At 47.9% G+C, this 21,226-nt stretch overlaps 1 protein-coding gene across 1 annotated transcript; it reads right to left on the bottom strand.

Moving 5' to 3' along the window:
- Positions 1-17,590: 17,590 nt before the first annotated feature.
- Positions 17,591-20,436, bottom strand: TMEM253 (transmembrane protein 253; the record flags this gene model as incomplete). Its single annotated transcript, XM_080707391.1, has 6 exons — positions 17,591-17,671; positions 18,982-19,128; positions 19,239-19,349; positions 19,696-19,752; positions 19,840-19,950; positions 20,329-20,436. The coding sequence occupies 6 exons, from the start codon at positions 20,434-20,436 to the stop codon at positions 17,591-17,593; spliced, it is 615 nt and encodes a 204-aa protein (XP_080563517.1).
- Positions 20,437-21,226: the final 790 nt, after the last annotated feature.

Genomic DNA, 21,226 nt, shown 5'->3' with positions numbered 1-21,226 from the left:
GGGATGGAACCCAGGGGCATTCTATCTCCAAGCTACACTCTCAGCCCTATTTTTTTTTTTTCTCTTTATTTTGAAACAGGGTCTCACTGAGTTGCAAAGAGCCTCACTCTTTTTGTTGTCTGTGAACTTCGACCCTCCGGTCTCAGCTGCCCAAATGCTGGGATTATAAGTGTGTGCCACCAATCCCGGCAATGTGTTCTTAGTTTTATGAGTAAAATTTTTGTGTGTGTGGTACTGAGGATTAAAGGAGGAGCATTCTACCTCCAAGCTACCACACCCTACATGATGGCCCATGCTTGAATTCCCAGTACTTGGGAGGCTGAGACAGGAGGATCTGGGTTCACGGCCAGCCTCAGCTACTTAGTGAGGCCCTTAGCAACTAAGTGGGACCCTGTTTCAAAATTAAGAATAAAAAATAGGGTTGGGGGTGTAGCTCGGAGGTAGAAGGCCCCCGGGCTCAAGCCCCAGTACCAAAATAAACAAAACAAAAACACCTTTCTATGTTTCATGTTACTAGTTACCATCCTTATAGCTTGGATAACCAGTTTCCTTCAGCCCTGCCTGGAAGACAGGTCTGATAGTGATGAACTTCCTCGGGGTTAAGGCCTTTTTTAGGAGATTTTTTTTTTTTTTTTTTGAGGTACTGGTGATGGAACCCAGGGGTATTCTACCTCTGAGTTGTACCCCAGCCCCATTTTTTTGTTCTTTTCTTTTTCTTTGTTTCTTAGTTTTGTGGTGGTACCGGGGATGAAACCTAGGGCATCCTACCTCTGAGCTACCCTTCCAGCTCTGTTAGTTAGTTAGTTAGTTAGTTTGTTTGTTTATTTATTTATTTATTGGTGGTACTGGAGGTGGAACCCAGGGGCTTTTTACCTCCAGGCTATACTCCCAGACCTATTTTATACTTTATTTGGAAACAGGGTCTCACTAAGTTGCTGACAGCCTAAGTAGCTGAGGCTAGCTTTGAACCTATTAGATCCTCCTGTCTCAGCCTCCCAAGCGCGGGGATTACAAGTGTGCGCCACCATAGCACGCTTTATTCTTTATTTTGAAACAGCATCTCACTGAGTTGCAGAGGGCCTCCCTAAGTAGCTGAGGCTGTCTGAGAACAGTCATCCTCCTGTCTGGGCCTCCCAAACGCTGGGATTACAAACATGCACGCCCAGCAGAGATGGGATATTTCTTAACATATCTTTGGACTGGGCATGATGATGCATGTCTATAATCCCAGTATTTGGGAGGCTGAAATAGGATGGCAGGTTTGAGGACATCCTCAGCAACTTGGTGAGAAAGACTCTGTTTCACAATCAGAAATAAAAAGGTCTTAGAGTGTAGCTTAGAGTTGACTGTCCTAGGCTCAATTCCCAGTACCAAAACAACACATATTTGTGGGCTGATAGGAAGAATTCTATGAAGGACAAAATTGAGGGTGCAGGAGAGAGGGTGTGACTGGAGAAGCAGAGCCTGTGGGGGAGCCCTGCATCTGGTGCGATGGGGCCGGCCCCCAGCGCTGTGAGCCCCTGCAGACGCCGTGCCAGGTGAGGACGGGACAGGCTTGCAGGTCTACGTGGCCTGGCAGCTTTGGTGATGGAAAGGAAGTCATTTTCAACTGGATTTTATTTTCTCAGTGAAATATGAAGTGATTAAAATAATTAATTTAATGATAGTCATCTCTAAAGTGAGATAATAGGGCAATCTCACTTCCAAGAGTTAATGTTCATACCTGTGGGCCGCACAGATGTAGGGTAGGCTTGCTGTGCCAAAATCCCTAGTAGACCCAACTGCACAGCAAGAAATAAATCTGCAAGGCAGCCAGGTTATTAAAGATATTTCATATGGATTTCACAACTATGTTATTGTTCTAGGGCACAAAAAGAACATATAGATCCAGCTGGGCATAGTGGCACATACCTACAATCCCAACATTTGGAGGCTGAGAAAGGCTACTTAGTGAGACCTTGTTTCAAAATAAAGAATAAAAAATAGGGTTGAAGGTGTAGCTTGGAGGTAGATTGCTCCTGGGTTCCACCCCCAGTACTACAATAAACAAACAAACAAACAAACAAACAAACAAACAGCCGGGCGTGGTGGCACAGGTTTGTAATCCCAGCACTTGGGAGGCTGAGACAGGAGGATCATAGTTCGTGTAAAGCCTCAGCTACTTAGTGAGTCTCTCTGCAACTTAGTGAGACCTTGTTTCCAAATAAAATAGAAAATAGGGCTGGGGTATAGCCCGGAGGTAGAAAGCCCCTGGATTTCACTCCCTAGTACCACAAAAATAAATTAATTAATTTAAAAATAAATAAATAAATAAGCTAGGAGTGTAGCTTGGAGGTAGAATGCCCATGGACTTGATCCCCAATTCCACAAAATAAATAAAAAATTAAAAAGTGAAAAATAAAAAATAAAAAAATAAAGGCTGGGCATGGTGGTGCATCCTTGTAATCGCAGAATTTGGGAGGCTGAGACAGTAGGAATGTGGTTCACAGACAGCCTCAGCTAAGTAGGCCCTTTGCAACTCAGTGAAACCTTGTTTCAAAATAAAGAATAAAAAATAGGGTTGTGGGTGGAGCTTGCAGGTAGAATGTCCCTGGGTTCCATCCCCAGTACCACCAAATATAGGCCGGGCGTGGTGACGCACGCTTGTAATCCCCGCGCTGGGGAGGCAGAGACAGGAGGATCGCGCAGTTTCGAAGCCAGCTGTGCGCGCTGGCTTAGGAGACCCTGTTTCCAAATAAAAATGTAAAAATAGGTCTGGGAGTGTAGCCCGGAGGTAGAAGGGCTTCCAGGAACCCCAGTACCACCAAAAAAAAAAAAAAAAAAAAAAAAAAAAAAAAAAAAAAAAAAAAAAAAAGGAAGGAAGGAAGAAGAATAAACTGGGTGTGCAGGGAAAGCCTCAGCTACTTAGGCCGTCTGCAACTTAGACCCTGTTTCAAAATAAAGAATAAAAAATAGTGCTGGAGGTGTATCTCGGAGGAAGAATGCCCAAGTTCAATCCCTGGTACCACAAAAATAAATAAATAAAAGCCAGTTGTGGTGGTGTATGCTTGTAATCCTAGCATTTCGGAGGCTGAGACTGGAGGATTGCCTCAGCTACTTAGTGAGGCCTTTCACAACTTAGTAAGATTTTATTTCAAAATAAAGAATAAAAAATAGGGCAGGGGGTATAGCTTGGAGGTCGAATGCCCCTGGGTTCCATCCCCAGACCCATAAAAAGAAATTTAAAAAATTAAAAAAAAGAATAAAAAAATAGGGCTGGGAGTTGGGGGTGGTGGCACATGCTTATAATCTCAGTACTTGGAAGGCTGAGACAGGAGAATTGCAGGTTCACAGCCATCCTCAGCTACTTAGTGAGGCCCTCTGCAACTTAGTGAGTCCCTATTTCCAAATAAAAAAATAAAAAAATAGGGCTGGGGGGGTATAGTTAGGAGGTATAATGCCTCTGGGTCCAATCTTCAGTACTGTAAAAAAAAGAAAAAAGAAAAAAAATATATATATATTATATATATGCAGAACTAGAATTCTAGAGTAGAATGCCCTGCATCCAATCTCCAGTAACACACACACACACACACACACACACACACACACACCCCAAAACAACAACAACAACAACAACAAAAACACCCTTAAAGTACTAAATATGAAAAATCGAGGGTGCCTATGGCATACTCTGGTGCTACTCCTAGGGTTTTTTTTTTTTGTGTGTGTGTGGGTTTGAGGATGGAACCCAGAGGCATTTGACCTCCGAGCTATACCCTCTGCCGTACTTTTTATTCTTTATTTATTTTGAGACAGGGTCTCACTAAATTGCACAAAAGGCCTCATCAAGGTGCTACAATCCTTGTATCTCAGCTTCCTACTTATTGGGATTATAGGCATGAGCCACCATGCCTGGCTTGTACTTCTTTTATTTTTATTTTTGCAGTACTGGGGATTGAATTAGGGGCATTCTACCTCTGAACCACACATCCAGCCCTATTTTTTGTGGTACTGGGGATGGAACCCAGGGATATTCTACCTCTGAGCTACGCTGTCAGCCCTATTTTTTTTTTTTTTCTCAGTACTGGGGATGGAACCCAGGAGCATTCTACCTCCGAGCTACACCCCAGCCCTATTTTCTTTATTTTGAAACAGGGTCTCACTAAGTTGCGGAGGGCCTCACAAGTTGCTGAGGCTGGCCAAGAACCTGTGATCCTCCTGTCTCAGCCTCCCAAGTACTGAGATCACAAGGACACATCAACAAACTCGGCAAGACTGGGTAATTCACAAATAGATATTTATTTATCATGCTCCTGGAGGCCGGATGGTCCAAAATCAAGTAGCTGGCCGGCGCAGTGTCTGGTGAGGGCCTGGCCTCTGCTTCTGAGCAGAAGCCTTGCTGCAGCATCCTGAAAAGGGGAGGAGCGCTGTGTCCTCTCCCCGCACAGAGAGCAGAAAGCACAAGAGATTGCTTTCCTCAAGGGCTTTCATAAGGGTCTAGTCTGAAAAGTTCTAAAATGACATAATCAGCTGGGAGTAGTGGGATATGATAGAAATCCTAGTATTGGGAAGACTGAGACAGGAGGATCTAAGGTTCAAGGCCAGCCTCGCCAACTTAGTGAGGCCCTCTGCAACTTAGTGAGACCGTTTCCAAATAAAGAAGAAAAATGTGGCACAGGAGCTGGGCGTAGTGGTACACACTTGTAATCCCAGCATTCGGGAGGATCGCAGTTCGTGGGGATAGCCTCAGCTATTTAGTGAGGCCCTCTGCAACTCAGTGAGACCCGGTTTCAAAATAAAGAATAAATAATAGGGCAGGGGGTGTAGCTCAGAGGTCGGATACCCCTGGGTTCCATCCCCAGACCTGAAAAAAAAAAAATGTGGCACATCCTTGTAATCCCAGTACTTGGAAGGCTGAGACAGGAGGGTCACAGGTTCAGGGCCAGCCTCAACTACTTAGTGAGGCCTTCCCCAACTTAGGGAGACCCTGTTTCCAAATAAAGAATTAAAAATAGGGCTGGGAGTGTAACTCAGATGTGGAATGCCCCTGGGTTCAATCCCAATACTAAAATAAATAAATAAAATGGGGCTGGGAGCTGGGCGTGGTGGCGCACGCTTGTAATCCCCACGCATGGGGCTAAGACAGGAGGATTGCACAGGCTCAAAGCCAGCCTCAGCTACTTAGTGAGGCTCTCAGCAACTTAGTGAGACCCTGTTTCCAAATAAAATATAAAATAGGTCTGAGGGTATAGCCCAGAGGTAAAAAGCCTCTGGAATCCACCCCCAGTACCACCAAATGAATGAATGAATGAATTAATTAATAAAATGGGGCTGGGGGTATAGCTCAGAGGTAGAATGCCCTGGGTTCAGTTCCTAGCACCACAAAAATAAATAAATAAATAAATAAGTAAATAAATAAATAAATAAATAATAAAGAAAATGACCTAATTATTGCCTAAGGCCTTATCCCTTATTTTAATCACTTTGGGGTTTCAGTTCAAACGTAGGAATTTTGGAAGAACACATACATTTAAACCATAGCAGGTTCCTTCCGACTTAGTTTGTTAATTCATTCAGCAAACATTTATCAGATATCTCTGATTTATTTATTTTATTTTATTTATTTATTTACTTTTTTGGTGGTACTGAGGGGTGGAACCCAGAGGCTTTCTACTTCCGGGCTATACTCCCAGACCTTTTTAATATTTTATTTGGAAACAGAATCTCACTAGGTTGTTTGTTGAAAGCCTCACTAAGGCTGAGGCTGGGTTTGAACCTGAGCGACCCTCCTGTCTCAGCCTCCCAAGTGCGGAGATTACAAGCGTGCGCCACCACGCCTGGCTTGATATCTCTGATTTATTTGGCCAGGTTCTGAGGTTATAAAAATGAATGGGAGCCGGGCGTGGTGGTGCACACTTGTAATCCCAGCATTTGTGAGGCTGAGTGAGATGGGAGGATCGCGGTTTGTAGCCAGCCTCAGCTACTTACTGAGGTCCTTTGCAACTCAGTGAGACCCTGTTTCCAAATAAAGAATAAAAATAAGGCTGGGGGTGTAGCTTGGAGGTAGAATGCCCCTGGGTTCTATCCTCAGTGCCGCAACAAAACAAAACAAAACAAAAAAACAAAAAGGAATTTGGGCATGGTGGCCCAGGCTTGTAATCCTACTACTTTTGAAGCTGAGACAGAAGGATTGAAAGTTCAAGGTCAGCCTCACAATTTAGCAAGGTCCTTCAGGAACTTAGTGAGACCACCATATAGGTCTGGGAGTGTAGCCAGGAGGTAGAAGGGCTTCCAGGAACCCCAGTACCACCACAAAAAAAAAAAAAAAAAAAAAAAAAATGGGCTGGGAGTGTTGCTAATAGGTAGAATGCCCCTGGGTTAAATCCAGGTATAAATAAATAAGTAAGTATAAGTAAACAAACAAACAAACAAATAAATAATAGGGCTGGGGCTGGGTGTGGATAACTCAGAAATAGAATGCCTCTGGATTCAACCTCAAAAAAAGAAACAGACATCGTTGCACATGGTTGTAATTCCAGTACTTGGAAGGCTGACAGGAGGATTGCAGGTTCAAGGACAGCTTCAAGAGGTAGAGAGACTGTCATTAACCTAGTAAAATCCTTTTAAAAATAAAAATAGCTGGGTGTGGTGGCTCATGCTTGTAATCCCAGCATTTGGGAGGCTGAGACCTGAGGATCACAGTTTGCGGACAGCCTCAGTTCCTTACTGAGGGCCTCAGCAATTTAGTGAGACCCAATTTCAAAATAAAGAATAAAAAAATAGGGCAGGGGAGGCTTCATCCCCAGACCCACAAAATAAATAAATAAATAAATAAATAAATAAATAAATAAATAAATAAATAAAATAAAACAGGGCTGGGGGTGTAGCTCAGAGGTTAGAATGCCCCTGGGTTCAATTTCCCAGGGGTAGAAGCTAGACATTAAATTCTCTGTGTGTGGGTGATTTTGTTCGAAGCACCCCCTCTTGTTACCCCTGGGTGACATGAAGCTGTAACTGTTTTCTGTATTTCTATCTTTTTAATAAACTTCTTTAAATCTTCAAAAAAAAATTCTGTGTGTGTGTGTGTGTGTGTGTGTGTGTGTGTGTGTTTGTGTTATCAGCGACGGAATCCTTTTTCAGCTGGGCATAACTTAGTGAGACCCTGTTGCAAAATAAAATAAAAAATAGGGCTGGGGGTATAGCTCAGAAGTAGAATGTCCCTGGGTTCAATCCCTAGTACCAACCCCCCAAAAAAAAAAAAACCCAAAACAAAATAAATAAACAAACAAAAAAACCCAAAAAACAAACCTTTTTCATCATATCCTTCTAGAGCTGCTTTTCAAGGTGGAGTGGGTGGGTGATTTTGCTCCCCAAGGGTCATGTGACAGTGTCTGGACACATTTTTGGCTGTCATGGAAGGGCGAGGGTGCTACTGGCATGAGATGGGAGAGGCTGGGGATCTGTGTAGCATTCTACAAAGTACAGAACACTCACGACAAAGAATTATCTGGTTCACAGATCAATGATGTCTTGGAGCCAGGCGTGGTGGCGCACGCTTGTAATCCCAGCATTTGGGAGAGTGAGACAGGAGGATGGCGGTTCGAGGACAGCCTCAGCTACTTAGTGAGGCCCTTTGCAACTCAGTGAGATCCTGTTTCAAAGTAAAGAATAAAAACAGGTCTGGAAGTATAGCTTAGAGGTAGAATGCCCCTGGGTTCCATCCCCAGTATGGCCAAAAAAAAAAAAAAAAAAAAAAGAAGAAAAAGAAGAAAAAGAAAAAAAATATCTTGGTTGATAAACGCTGTTCTAGGGACTAGAGGTACAGGAGCCACCTTATTTTACAATTTCCCAGGGCCAGTCATTCAGATTAGAGAGTATGGCTGGGTCAATTAAAACGCATCACCACTGCTGAGAAACTAATAGAATACAAATGTTGGAAGATAAATTAGGTCATTTAATTCTACTGGAAACAGTGGCCCACTTCTGTAATCCCAGGTACCTGGGAGGCTGAGGCAGGAGGATCATAAATTCAAGACCAGCCTTGGCAATTTTTTTTTTTTTTTTTTTTTGCAGTACTGGGGATGGAACCCAGGGGCATTCTACCTCCAAGCTACATCCCCAGCCCTATATTTTATTCTTTATTTTGCTACACGGTCTCATGAGTTGCAAAGGGTCTCACTAAGCAGCTGAGGCTGTTTGCTAACAGAGATTCTCCTGTCTCAGCCTCCCAAATGCTGGGATTACAAGCATGGGCCACCATGCCCAGCTCTAGCCTAGACAATTTAAGTGAGACCCTGTCTCAGAACAAAAAATAAAAAGGGATATAGATGTAGCTTGGTGGTAGAATACTTCTGGGTTCAACTCCTAATAACATTCAATCAATCAATAAATATGTTACTGGCCTGTAATCCCAGTACTTGGGAGGCTGAGACAGGAGAATGGCAGGTTTGAGACCAACCTCAGCAATTTAGCCTTCAGCAACCTAGTGAGACCCTGTCTCAAAATAAAAAATAAAGCTGGTGTGGTGATGCAGTCTTGTAATCACAGCACTTGCAGGGCTGAGACAGGAGGATCGCAAGCTTGTGGCCAGCCTCAACAATTTAGCGAAGTCCTTCACAAGTTAGACCTTGTTTCAAAACAAAAAATTAAGGGAGTATAGCTCAGAAGTAGAATGCCCCTGGGTTCAATCCCTAGTACCAGTACCACACACAAACATACAATAAATAAAATATAAGTAAATAAATAAATAAATAGGCTAGGGTGTAGTTCAGGGTTAGAATGCCCCTGGGTTCGATACTCAGTACAAGTAAATAAATAATGATAAATAAAAGTCATCTACAAACATTCAGTTGATGTTTGAATGTTTGATTCAAACACCTGTCGGTACATGAGAAAGTATATTGTACAATACACCTCTAGTGTATTCAAAGTTTGGGGACCCAACTTCAAAGAAATAGAAATGTGTTCTGTTCCTTCTCTCTTTTTGTCTAAAATTGGCCTCTTATAGCAAATAACAATTGGACCTAGTTTTACTTCTTAGGTGTACAAAGAACAGCTTCCCTTCATCATAATTATCTTTGAGGCTTATAAAGGCATAAATTCCATTTCTTTAGTAAGCCTTATGCTTTTATGAGCCAGCACCTAGAATTCCTTATCCATAAAGGGATCACATCATTACAAAGAGGCTAAACAAGTTAAATTATATTTTGGGAGCTTGGACTTGGGGAAAAACATTGTAAACAAGGAAACTTTACAATGGCAAGAGAAAATGGACAAGAATCAACAAAGAAAGCTCATTAACTCTGAACAGAATTTAGGAAAAGCTTATGATAAGAAAAATATACCAAAGATTCTGCTAACAAACGGAATCAAGAAAATTACACAACAACAAAATATCAGTGAAATTAGGCTGGAATGAAAAAGTAGGCATGGAAGCTGGGCCTGGTGGTACTTACCTGTAATCCCAGTACCTTGGAGGCTGAGACAGGAGGATCACAGATTTGAGAGCAGCCTCAGCAATTAGCAAGACTCTGTTTCAAAACAAAAAATAGAAAAGGGCTGAGGGTGTAGCTCACAAGTAGAATGCCTCTGGGCTCAATCCTCAGTACCAAGGTGGTGGTGGGGGGGAGTAGGCAAGGAAGAAAAACCATGAAGTAAACAGAAGCTGACTCCCATTAAATAAATGGTTTCTGGGGCTCAGGGTGTAGCTCAGTGGTAGAACACTTACCTAGCCTACAGCAAGGCCCTGGGTTCTATCTCCAACACAGAAAAAAAAAAAAAAAAAAAAAAGGAAAAGTAAGCTGGGCATGGTGGCATGTGCTTGTCATCTCAGTAGCTGGGAGGCTGAAACAGGAGGATCATAGTATTGAAGTCAGCTTCAGCTACTTAGTGAGGCCCTCTGTAATTTAGTGAGACCTTGTTTCACAGTAAAGAGTAAAAATAGAGCTGGGAGTGTGGCTCAGAGGTAGACTGCCCCTGGGTTCAATTACCAGTACCACAAGAAAAAGTAGGCTGGGTGTGGGTAGAACACATTTGTAATCCCAGAACTTAAAAGGCTGAGACAAGATCTGTTCACAACCAGCCTCCATAATTTTTTTTTTTTTTTTTGCAGGTCTGGGGATGGAACCCAGGGGCATTTTACCTCCAGGCTACACCCCCTGCCCTATTTTTTATTCTTTATTTTGAAACCGGGTCTCACTGAGTTGCAGAGGGCCTCACTAAGTAGCTGAGGCTGTCCGCGAACCGCGCGCGATCCTCCAGGTCTCAGCCTCCCGAATGCTGGGATTACAAGCGTGCGCCACCACGACCGGCTTCCATAATTTATCGAGACTCTCATCAATCTCGTGAGACATAGCTCTGAGGTAGAATTCCTGTGGGTTCAATCCCCGGTAACACACACACACACACACACACACACACACACACACACACACACACTACATACACAAATAAGTATAAAAAGTATTTTTAAAAGTTTATTTATTTATTTATTATTTATTTATTTATTTTGGTACTGGGGGTGGAACCCAGGGGCTTTTCTACCTCCAGGCTATACTCCCAGACCTATTTTATACTTTATTTGGAAACAGGGTCTCACTAAGTTGCTGAGAGCCTCACTAAGTAGCTGGGGCTGGCTTCAATCCTGTGCGATCCTCCTGTCTCAGCCTCCCAAGTGCGGGGATTTTGAGCATGGGCCACCACGCCCGGCAATATAAAAAAAAAAATGTAAAAATAGGGTTGTGTGTATAGCTCACAGGTAGAATGCTCCTGGGTTATATCCCTAGTACCACAGAGAGGGAGACAGAGACAGAGACAGAGAGGGGGGGAGGGGGAAGGGGAGAGGGAGAGAGAGGAGGGAGGGAGGGAGGGAGAGGGAGAGGGAGAGGGAGAGAGAGAGAGAGAGAGAGAGAGAGAGAGAGAGAGAGAGAGAGAGAGAGAGAGAGACGCAATCACGTAATACACACCAGCTCAGTAGCAATCTGTCTCTAGGCACAGCTGTTCTCGGCCTAAGGCTCTTTGAAATTACAGAAGCGGGTCCTTCCCTCCGCATTAGTACTAAGGGAAAGCAGGTTAAAACACCAAAGGCAGTCAGTCCTCCTTCCCAGAAGACTGGGCTAGGGGACGGAGGAGAAGGGGAGGGGCGCCGGCAGTTCTCCAAGTGCGCGTTACCAACGGGAAGGTTTTTAACTGTATACAAGTTATAATATGAACATTGGAGTAATTTAAACTAATTAGCACCAAGTAAAAACCTTTTCCGGCCTCCGTCCTGAGCCGAGCCGCGGCTCAGGGCCAGCCGCCCGGCAGCTCCAGGCCGACCCGCCCGGCGGCTCCGCCTCGCTCGGCTGCGGGCGCCGGGACGGCGGGTAGAGCGTGCACCGGGGGGGGGGGGGCGACCGGCGGGTAGAGCGTGCACCGGGCGGGGGGGGGGACCGGCGGGTAGAGCGTGCACCGCGGGGGGGGGGCGACCGGCGGGTAGAGCGTGCACCGGGTGGGGGGGGGGCGACCGGCGGGTAGAGCGTGCACCGGGTGGGGGGGGGGCGACCGGCGGGTAGAGCGTGCACCGGGGGGGGGGCGGCCGGCGGGTAGAGCGTGCACCGGGGGGGGGGGCCCGGCCGGCGGGTAGAGCGTGCACCGGGGGTGGGGGGCCCGGCCGGCGGGAGGGAGCCCCGGCCCGGGGAGGCCGCACGCCATTACGGAGGGAAGCGCTGAGTGCCGCGACCCCGACCCGGGCAGCCAGAGGCCGCGAGATGGCGGCAGAGGACGCAGCCCGGACGCGGAACCCGAGCCATCTTGCAAAAAGGGCAGGACGAAACGAAAAAGAGTTCGTTTGGGAAGACATCGTGAGTTGTCTGTAATCAGGTATTGAAAACAGAATAAAAGACTGAATTTCAAAGAAACGAGGCGAAGTCCATGAACACGGGGACGTTTTCAACTGCCACAGAATTCAGCTGCAGGTGACGTCGCCCATCATGACCAGATGTTTCTGCAGTGCTTAAAAGCAAGAGCCGGGCAGCTTGTAATCCCAGTTACTGGGAGGCCGAAATAGGATCACAAGTGCAAGGAGAGCCACAAAAAGTAGGGAACAGCTCATCAACCTAGCAAGACTCTGTTTTATTTTATTTTTTATGGTAATGAGGATGGAGGGGCTTTTCTACCTCCGGGCTATACTCCCAGACCTATTTTATACTTTATTTGGAAACAGGGTCTCACTAAGGTGCTGAGAGCCTCACTAAGTAGCTTTGGCTGGCTTCGAACCTGTGCGATTCTCCTGTCTCAGCCTCCCAAGTGCGCTGGGATTACAAGCTTGCGCCACCACGCCCGGCTCAAGACCCTGTTTTTTAAATTTATTATTATTATTATTATTATTATTATTATTAATTATTTCATTTATTTTGGTGGTACTGGAGTTCCTGGAAGCCCTTCTACCTCCGGGCTACACTCCCAGACCTATTTTATATTTTTGAAACAGGGTCTCTTAAGCCAGCTCTGCTGGCTTCGAACCTGCGTGATCCTCCTGTCTCAGCCTCCCAAGTGCGCTGGGATTACAAGCGTGTGCCACCACGCTTGGCTCAAGACCCTGTTTTAAATTTAAAAAATACAGTAGGGTTAGGGGTATAGCCTGGGCATAGAAGGCCCTGGGTTCCACCCCCAGTACCAAAAAGAAAAAAAAAAAAAAGTTCTTACTTTTCAGGAAAGGGTCATTTTGCTCCCCAGAGGATAGTTTGAATATCTGAAGGCATTTTTTGCTTTTTTTGTGGTACTAAGGGTTGAACCCAAGGTCATTCTACCTCCAAGCTACACTCAGCCCTATTTTTTAATGTTTATTTTGAAACAGGGGCTTGCTAGGTTGTTGAGAGTCTCACTATTGCTGAGGCTATACACATACTGGTGACCATCCTGTCTCAGCCTCCCAAGTACTGGGATTACAAGCATGCACCGCCACACAGAATTTCTGACTTCTACACAACGAGTGAAGCTATGGCGCTTCCAAGTCCAGTCCCAAAGGACAATAATCAGTGGACACATATTCATTTAAATAGAATGCGTGAAGCCGGGCGTGGTGGCGCACGCTTGTAACCCCAGCATTTGGGAAGCTGAGATAGGAGGATCTCTGTTAGCGAACAGCCTCAGCTACTTAGGCCCTCCGCAACTCAGTGAGACCCAGTTTCAAAAATGAAGAATAAAAAAATAGGGCAGGGGGTGTGGCTCAGAGGTAGAATACTCTGGGTTCCATCCCCAGTACCGCAAAAAAAGAAAAAAAAGAAAGGAAGAAAGAATGTGAGTCGTCAGTTTGTCGCAGTTCCCACCAGTCCCTATTACCTCATACCCATCTGCTTCACTCATTTAAACCATTACTTGCCTCTACAGGCAATTTATTTTTAACAGCTGAAGGACCTTACAGTTTTTGGTTTTTTTTTTTTTTGCAGGTTTGGGGCATTTGACCTCCGAGCTACACCCCCTGCCCTATTTTTTATTCTTTATTTTGAAACCGGGTCTCACTGAGTTGCAGAGGGCCTCACTAAGTAGCTGAGGCTGTCCGCGAACCGCGATCCTCCAGGTCTCAGCCTCCTGAATGCTGGGATTACAAGCCTGCGCCACCACGCCCGGTTTACTTTACAGTTTTTTTTTTTTTTTTTGGTGGTACTGGGGGTGGAACCCAGAGGCTTTCTACCTCAGGGCTATACTCCCAGACCTATTTTATATTTTATTTGGAAACGGTCTCACTAATTTGCTGAGAGCCTCACTAGTAATTGAGGCTGGCTTTGAGCCTCCTGTCTCAGCCTCCCAAGAGCAGGGATTAAAAGCGTGCGCCACCATGCCTGGCTAAGGACCTTACAGTTTTAAAGTACTTTTCCTTATGTGTTTTTTTTTTTTTTGCCTTGATTCTCCAGGAAGATAAATAGGATAAATACTATAATTATAACCTCTATTTGAGCAACATGAAGTTTAAAAAGGTTTGACCTGCTCAAGGAACAGAATCAGAATCTAGTTTTCTTGACACTGTCATTACTTTTTGAGGAAAAATTTCTATTAAGAACTTCACTGGCCAGCATGGTAGCATATACCTGCCCAGTACTTGGAAGGCTGAGACAAGGGGGATTGCAGGTTTGAGGCCAGCCTCAGCAACTTAGCAAGACAGTGTTTCAAAATAAAAACTAGTGCCAGGCTTGGTGGCGCACCCTTGTAACCCCAGCATTTGGGAGGCTGAGACAGGAGGATGGCGGTTTACGGACAGCCTCAGCTACTACTTAGTGAGGCCCTTTGCAACTCAGTGAGACCCTGTTTCAAAATAAATAATAAAAATAGAGCTAGGGGGTGTAGCTCAGAGGTAGAATGCCCCTGGGTTCCATCCCCAGAACCACAAAATAAATAAATAAACTAAATAAATTCATTTAAAAAAAACAATAAAAGGGCTGAGGTATAGGTCAGAGGATGCCTCTGGGTCCAATCCCCAATCTCTCTCTCTCTCTCTCTCTCTCTCTCTCTCTCTCTCTCTCTCTCTCTCTCTCTCTTTCTCTCTCTCTCTCTCTCTCTCTCTCTCCCCCCCCCCACCCCCTCTTCCTCTCTTTCTCTCTCTCACACAAATTTCACTTACAGGTTCATGGAACCAAACCCGAGAAACAGGAATGGGCATAACTGCTGGAAGAGATGAATTCCGCCTGCTAAACTGTTAAGAATCACCACATATGAAAACAACTAATCCTTTTTCTCTTAAAAAGTATTTCTGCTTCCTTTCACTCATGCAAAAAGAGTGCTCTTCCTGCCTCCTTGAAGTTGAGCCAGGCTCTATGACTTGCTTTGGCCAATGAACTGAGTGGAAGTAATGTGTCCTTTTGGGGACATAAAAGTTTATACTTACTTCATATTCTGAAGGGGGTATCCCTGAGCCTCCTGGTGACACCATCTTCAATGGTGAGGCTCATCAGCTTAGGTACTTGAGTCTCTTACAGTGAGCAGAGCCCCTTGCCAGCCTACTTTGGACACTTTGTATGAGAAATAAACCTTAATGGTCTTGTTTTTTTTTTTTTTTTTTTTGCGGGTCTGGAGATGGAACCCAGGGGCATTTGACCTCCGAGCTACACCCCTGCCCTATTTTTTATTCTTTCTTTCTTTCTTTCTTTCTTTCTTTCTTTCTTTCTTTCTTTCTTTCTTTCTTTTCTTTCTATTTTGGTGGTGCTGGGGTTCCTGGAAGCCCTTCTACCTCCGGGCTACACTCCCAGACCTATTTTTTTTTTTTTTTTTTGGTGGTACTGGGGTTCCTGGAAGCCCTTCTACCTCCGGGCTACACTCCCAGACCTATTTTTTACATTTTCATTTTTGGAAACAGGGTCTCCTAAGCCAGCGTGCGCGGCTGGCTTCGAACCTGCGCGATCCTCCTGTCTCTGCCTCCCAAGCGCGGGGATTACAAGCGTGCGCCCGGCTCCCAGACCTATTTTTACATTTTTTTATTTGGAAACAGGGTCTCCTAAACCAGCGTGCGTGGCTGGCTTCGAACCTGTGCGATCCTCCTGTCTCTGCCTCCTAAGCGCGGGGATTACAAGGGTGTGCCACCACGCCCGGCTTTATTCTTTATTTTGAAACCGGGTCTCACTGAGTTTCAGAGGGCCTCACTAAGTAGCTGAGGCTGTCCACGAACCACGATCCTCTGGTCTCAGCCTCTGGAATGCTGGGATTACAAGCGTGTGTCACACCCGGCTTGTTTTTTTTTTTTTTTTTTTCGGTACTGGGGATGGAACCCAGGGGTATTCTACCTTGGAGCTATACACCAGCCCTATTTATTTATTTATTTATTTATTTATTTATTTATTTATTTATTATTGTGCTACTGGGAATGGAACTGAGGGGCATTCTACCTCTGAGTTACACCCCCAGCCCTATTTTCTTTTTTATTCTTTATTTTGAAACAGGGTCTCATTGAGTTGCAGAGGGCCTCACTAAGTAGCTGAGGCTGTCCTAGAACCGAGATCCTCTGGTCTCAGCCTCCCAAATGCTGGGATTACAAGTGTGCGCCACCACCACGCCTGGCTTTCTATATGATTTCTGATGTCGTCACTAAAAGCTGGAAGCCAGAGCAAATTGTTGATATTTTTCCTCTAGCTCCCTCATCTACATCTTCTGATGTTGAAGAAAATTCTCAGCAGGAGCCCTCCATATTCTGAGAGATTGGGGGAGGAGGGAGAGTAGGCCCGAATCTTGTTTTCTCCATTCCACGGCTGATCCCAGTGCTGCCTCCACCCACTAGCACTCACACTTTGTCCTGGAGCCACTACCACCACTCCCAAGGTGTCCACAAACAAAAAGGAGCCGCAGCTGGCGCCACTGCAATGTCAAGGCAAGGCGCCAGGCTGCGCTCTACCCTCTCTGTGCCTGGGCTCGGCCGAGCCCGGAGCCGCAGCATTCTCTAGGGAAAGACGCCTTCTCAAGTGGAAACAAAAAATGAGTGTGCGGAGTGCACCCATCCCGGGCACTGTGTGAATTTGGGGTGAGTTCTCTTAGTACTCCAGCTCTGGTCAGTGTTCTGGCCGGTTAGCAAGCTGCCCGGCTGGTGCTACGGGGACTCCCAGTTTGCCTGGGCTTTTCCCCAGCCCGCCCGAGCTTGTTATCTTTGTGCACTTGCAAAGATCACAAATGGAGACGGTAGAGTGCAGCCGGAGCTTCTGCCACCCGAAGGCGGCCGGGGATCACAAGGTCCGCGGCGCTGCCCAGGGGCTGAGCCTGCGCAGTTCCGCGCCCGCCCTGGAGCTCGGCGCCCCGGCGTGCTCGGAAGAGGCGGGAAAGCGTCAGGCCGCGGCCGCGTCCTCCCGCCGGCCGGCCGGGCCCACCGCGTGCCCAGGGGCCGGTCCTCCGGGGCGCGGGCCGGGGGAGGGGAGCGGGAAGGCCCCGCTCCTGACTCATCATCGCCAGCTCCTTCTCGCGCGCGCTCCAAGTCTCAGGACTCTGAACCTGGGCGCGGCGCGGGGGGCGCGGCGGCGGGCGCGGGGCGCCGGCTCTGCCCAGCGTCGCCCCCGGCCTGCGGCGGGCGCGGGGTGCGGGCCGGCGGGCGTGCGGCCGAGCGGCGACGGCGGCTCCCTCCCCGCGGGCGCTGCGGCGCGGGGCCCGGACGCCGCCGCCCGGCCTGCTCCTCCCCGCCCCGGGCAGTGGTCGCGTCCGAGGAGGCGCTCGGCGAGGCCGCGGCGCCCCGCCGCCGGGAAGGCTCTTTATTTCCCAGCAGGTCGCGGTCGCAGGGCATGCCGGGACTGGTAGGCTCCGGAGTACGCGCCCGCCCGAGGACTGCGCCCCCTGGCGGCAGGGCCGGCGTGCGCAGGCGCCGCGCTCCGGACGCGCAGGCCGAGTGGACGGACCGCGGAGGCCGGCGGGCCCCGGAGGCGCTGGGCGAGTGGGGAAGGCGGGAGCCGCTCTCCACGGAGGACTGTGGCCCACGCTCCTTCTTCTAGCAGGGAAGGCGAGGGAGGTTTTGTTGAGTGAAAGCCGAAGGCTCTCCTCCGGAGTTCTCGGTCGTCCCAGGAGTCCGGCTGGCCCCGAGGCTGCGGGGTGGGGTGCGGGTCTAGAGAGTGCGCCCTTGGGTAGCAGGGCAGGAACACCGTCTGCTCCCCCATCGCAGACTCGCTCACTCGTTTGTACCAGTCCCTGTGCTGGCCACCATGGGCCCATTCTCCAAACTCGGAACATCCTCCACTCCGGAGAGCCCCTAAAAAGCAGACATTGTGTGAGCAAATTGTACGGAGGAGTGAGAAAGGCGAAGCCCCAGATGGAAGCAAATTTCTACTACTCCATCCTGTGTGTGTGTGTGTGGTTTTAGGGATTGAACCCAGGGGCATTCTACCTTCAAACTACACCCTCAGCCCTGTTTTCTTATTTTGAAACAGGGTCTCACTAGATTGATTAGAGTCTCTACCTTCTGAGGCTGTCCTTGGAGCCTGTGATCCTCCTGTCTCAGCCTCTCAAGTACTGGGATTACAATCATGCACCACCATACCTGCTTCTAACCTATCTTTTCTTATAGCCCTACCAATATTTTTTTTTTTTTTCTTTGCAGTACCGGGGATGGAACCCAGGGGCATTGTACCTCCGAGCTATACCCCCAGCTCTATTTTTTAGTCTTTTTATTTATTTTTCATTTTTTTTGCAGTACTGGGTATGGAACCCAGGGTCATTGTACCTCCAAGCTACACCCCCAGTCCTATTTTTTTAGGTTTTTTTTTTTTTTTATTTTGAAACAGGTCTCACTCAAACCGGGCGTGGTGGCACACGCTTGTAATCCCAGCATTTGGGAGGCTGAGACCGGAGGATCGCGGTTCGCAGACAGCCTCAGCTACTCAGTGAGGCCCTCTGCAACTCAGTGAGACCCGGTTTCAAAAAAAAAAAAAAAAAAAAAAAAACAGGGCAGGGGGTGTAGCTCAGAGGTCGAATGCCCCTGGGTTCCATCCCCAGACCTGCAAAAACAAAACAAACAAACAAACAAAAAACAGGTCTCACTCAGTTGCGAAGGGCCTCGCTAAGTAGCTGAGGCTGTCTGTGAACTTTGATCCTCCAGTCTCCGCCTCCCGAATGCTGGTATTCCAAGCGTGCATCACCATGCTTGGCCTCATATTTTTTTAGAAAAAAAAAAATTTTTTTTTTTGAAACAGGATCTTCTAAATTGCAGAGGAACTTGCTAAATTGTTGAGGATGACCTCGAACCTGTGATGATTCTGTCTTAATTTTCCAAGTACTGGGATTACAGGCATGAGCCACCAGGATGGGCTACCCTTCCAATGCATAGTTTGGCAGTTTCCTAATATTCACCCACTCTTCTATGTCAATCATTTAGAAACCCCATTCCTTCTTACCCACCAATAGGGGGGGAACATTCAAAGCCAGAAAGCCAATCAGCTTCAACTACGGCCCTCATTTCCCTCCTGCCCCATTATTTCCCCGGAAGTGCCATAGATCAGGATAGCCAGTGGGAAAATTAGCTGGCAGCCGGCTGCTCCATGCTTCCCTTCCTGCCCCTAGTACCTCCTGCAGCTCCTGGTAGTGCAGACTCTGGCTCCTGAAGCATCCTGGCTTCCTCTGTCTCAGCAAGAACAGGGCATATGCTGAAGCCAGTACTCCCGTCAGGGCGAAGGCCTCCGTGCTGAGCTCCAGTACCAGCAGGCCCGCCAGCTGCAGGTTGACAGGGTTGAGGATGCCGTGGGTGCCAGCACCTCACTTTCCCTGCCTTTCCCCCCTCTCCATCTCTTGCTTCCTTCTCCTCCCACCTCCTTCACCAGTACCTGGGAGGGGGCAGTCTGGGAAGGCCCCAAAGCTGTCTTCATCACCTCGACCACCAACACGATGAAGCCCAAGATCAGGTTGAAGGTGTTGAGTATCATCATGGCCCGCACCTGCCGGCGAGCCAGTTCAGCTGCCCGGCCTAGGGGACCAGTCCAACCTCAAGTCCCACCTGAGTCCAGCTGAAAGCAAAACTCAGCTCCTGTTTCTCTCCAAGTAGGACCGTTAGTCCTCTAACTTTCTTTTTCTCCTAGTCTTTTAGGCCAGTCAGGAACAGACACTGGGAAGATGAATCAACACTTAAAAAGCCACTTACTTCCTAGGCTGAGGAGAGAGAGAGAGAGAGAGAGAGAGAGAGAGAGAGAGAGAGAGTGTGTGTGTGTGTGTGTGTGTGTGTGTGTGTGTGTGTGTGTGTGTGTTAGGGGTGAGAGAACAGCACTGCATTGTCTTCCATCTCACCTTCCAGAGTCGGGGTGCTCTGCGAACCTCAAGGGTGACAGTGCCAGTGAGGAGACCCTGAATGGTGAGAGGGGCAAGTGTTAGACTCGGGTCCCAGGGGGCTCGCCAGGACTTCCCTTCCACCCGCCCTGTGGTGGGACTTACTGAGACTCCAGGCCCCAGTGGCAGTGCCGTGGCCATGTGACAGTTCGAGTTGAGGCAGGAAAGTGAGACAGCGAAGGGCACCGTAGCTATAGCCAGCCAGAGCTGGCTCACCTGGGGGCAGAGCAGGGTCATTTAGGGAGAAGCTGTCCAGGGACTCTCTTCCCTCCTCATAACCCTTGCCTCTTCCAGAGATCAGTAATTGAGATGACTGCACTGGGAAGGAGTCAACCAAGGCTAGCAAAGGAAGTGATATTTAAAAATTCAATACCGTTGAATGTTGTAGTTTGCTCACCTGTGTGCTTCCCCCACACGACAGAAGCTACTTGGAGATTAAGGGTCTCGCCTGGTTTCTTTCTGGTGTTACCCCCCTCCCCGATTCAGCGCTTAGCCCAGTTGCCAGCACACTGCCCACGCTCGCTGCATGTGGATGGTAGCGAACTGGGTGGAAGTAGAGGCACTGAGAACCGGGGTGGGGCAGCCTGGCCTCACCGCCAGCACCAGGAGCCGTGCGCTTTGCCTGTGCCTCGCCCAGTGCTGCAGCTTCTCCAGGCGAACACTGGGTCTGTCCTGCTCTGGCTGATCAGCTCTGTCCTCCATCACTCCCTGGACCACAAGAGCTGGGTGCTTCCTAGGTCGGAAACATTCATTTTGGGCCTTTCTCAGGAGACAGGACACATAACATCATCGCTCTAGGACACCCTTCTGGCCCCTCCCACTATCCAGGGAATTGAGGCGAGGACCCCACACCCACCTCTTCTGAGGCAGCTACTCCACAGGGATGAGGCTCAGTTGGGTCCTGGGGCTCCTCAGGAGCTTGGCGTTCAGAGCAGACTACAAACTTGTCTTGGCAGAGAAAGGCTGGCAGGACGGGTGTGGTGGGGCAAAGGTCCCCCGTGAGGCCTCAGGGTCCAGGGAGTGGGTAGACATAGCCCCGCCTCGCTGTTTCCATTTCCGGCTGCCCCCATTGCTGCCCATTCTGGGTCCACTCACCTCATCCACTGGAAGCTACTGCCCCCCAACATCACTTTCCCCATATTTCCACTTAATCTTTCTCCTTTTTTGGCGTCCTCCTTAAATTACCCACACTGCCCTAATATTGCTGTCTAGATTGCTTATTACCACTTGTGGCTTTGTCCCCAGACCAGGCAAATCTCAGTTCCCTACTTTTCCTATCTCTCCCTCTCCTGAAAGTTTCTTCCCTCTCCTTCCTGTCTTGAATAATTTCCTCTGCATTGGCTGGGAAAGCCCTGTTGCTAGTGGATGGGAAGCCCTGCTTAGTAAAGTAGGATGAGCTTTGACTCAGTGATAAACCTGCACCCACACGTGTATATAGGACATGGCCCCCAAATGGTTGATCTCAGGACGATTTCTGAAAGAAAAAGTTCTT

Source organism: Muscardinus avellanarius (assembly GCF_963383645.1).
Source record: "Muscardinus avellanarius genome assembly, chromosome: 12".
NCBI classification, from domain to species: domain Eukaryota; kingdom Metazoa; phylum Chordata; class Mammalia; order Rodentia; family Gliridae; genus Muscardinus; species Muscardinus avellanarius.
This window is presented reverse-complemented; position numbering and strand designations above follow the sequence as displayed.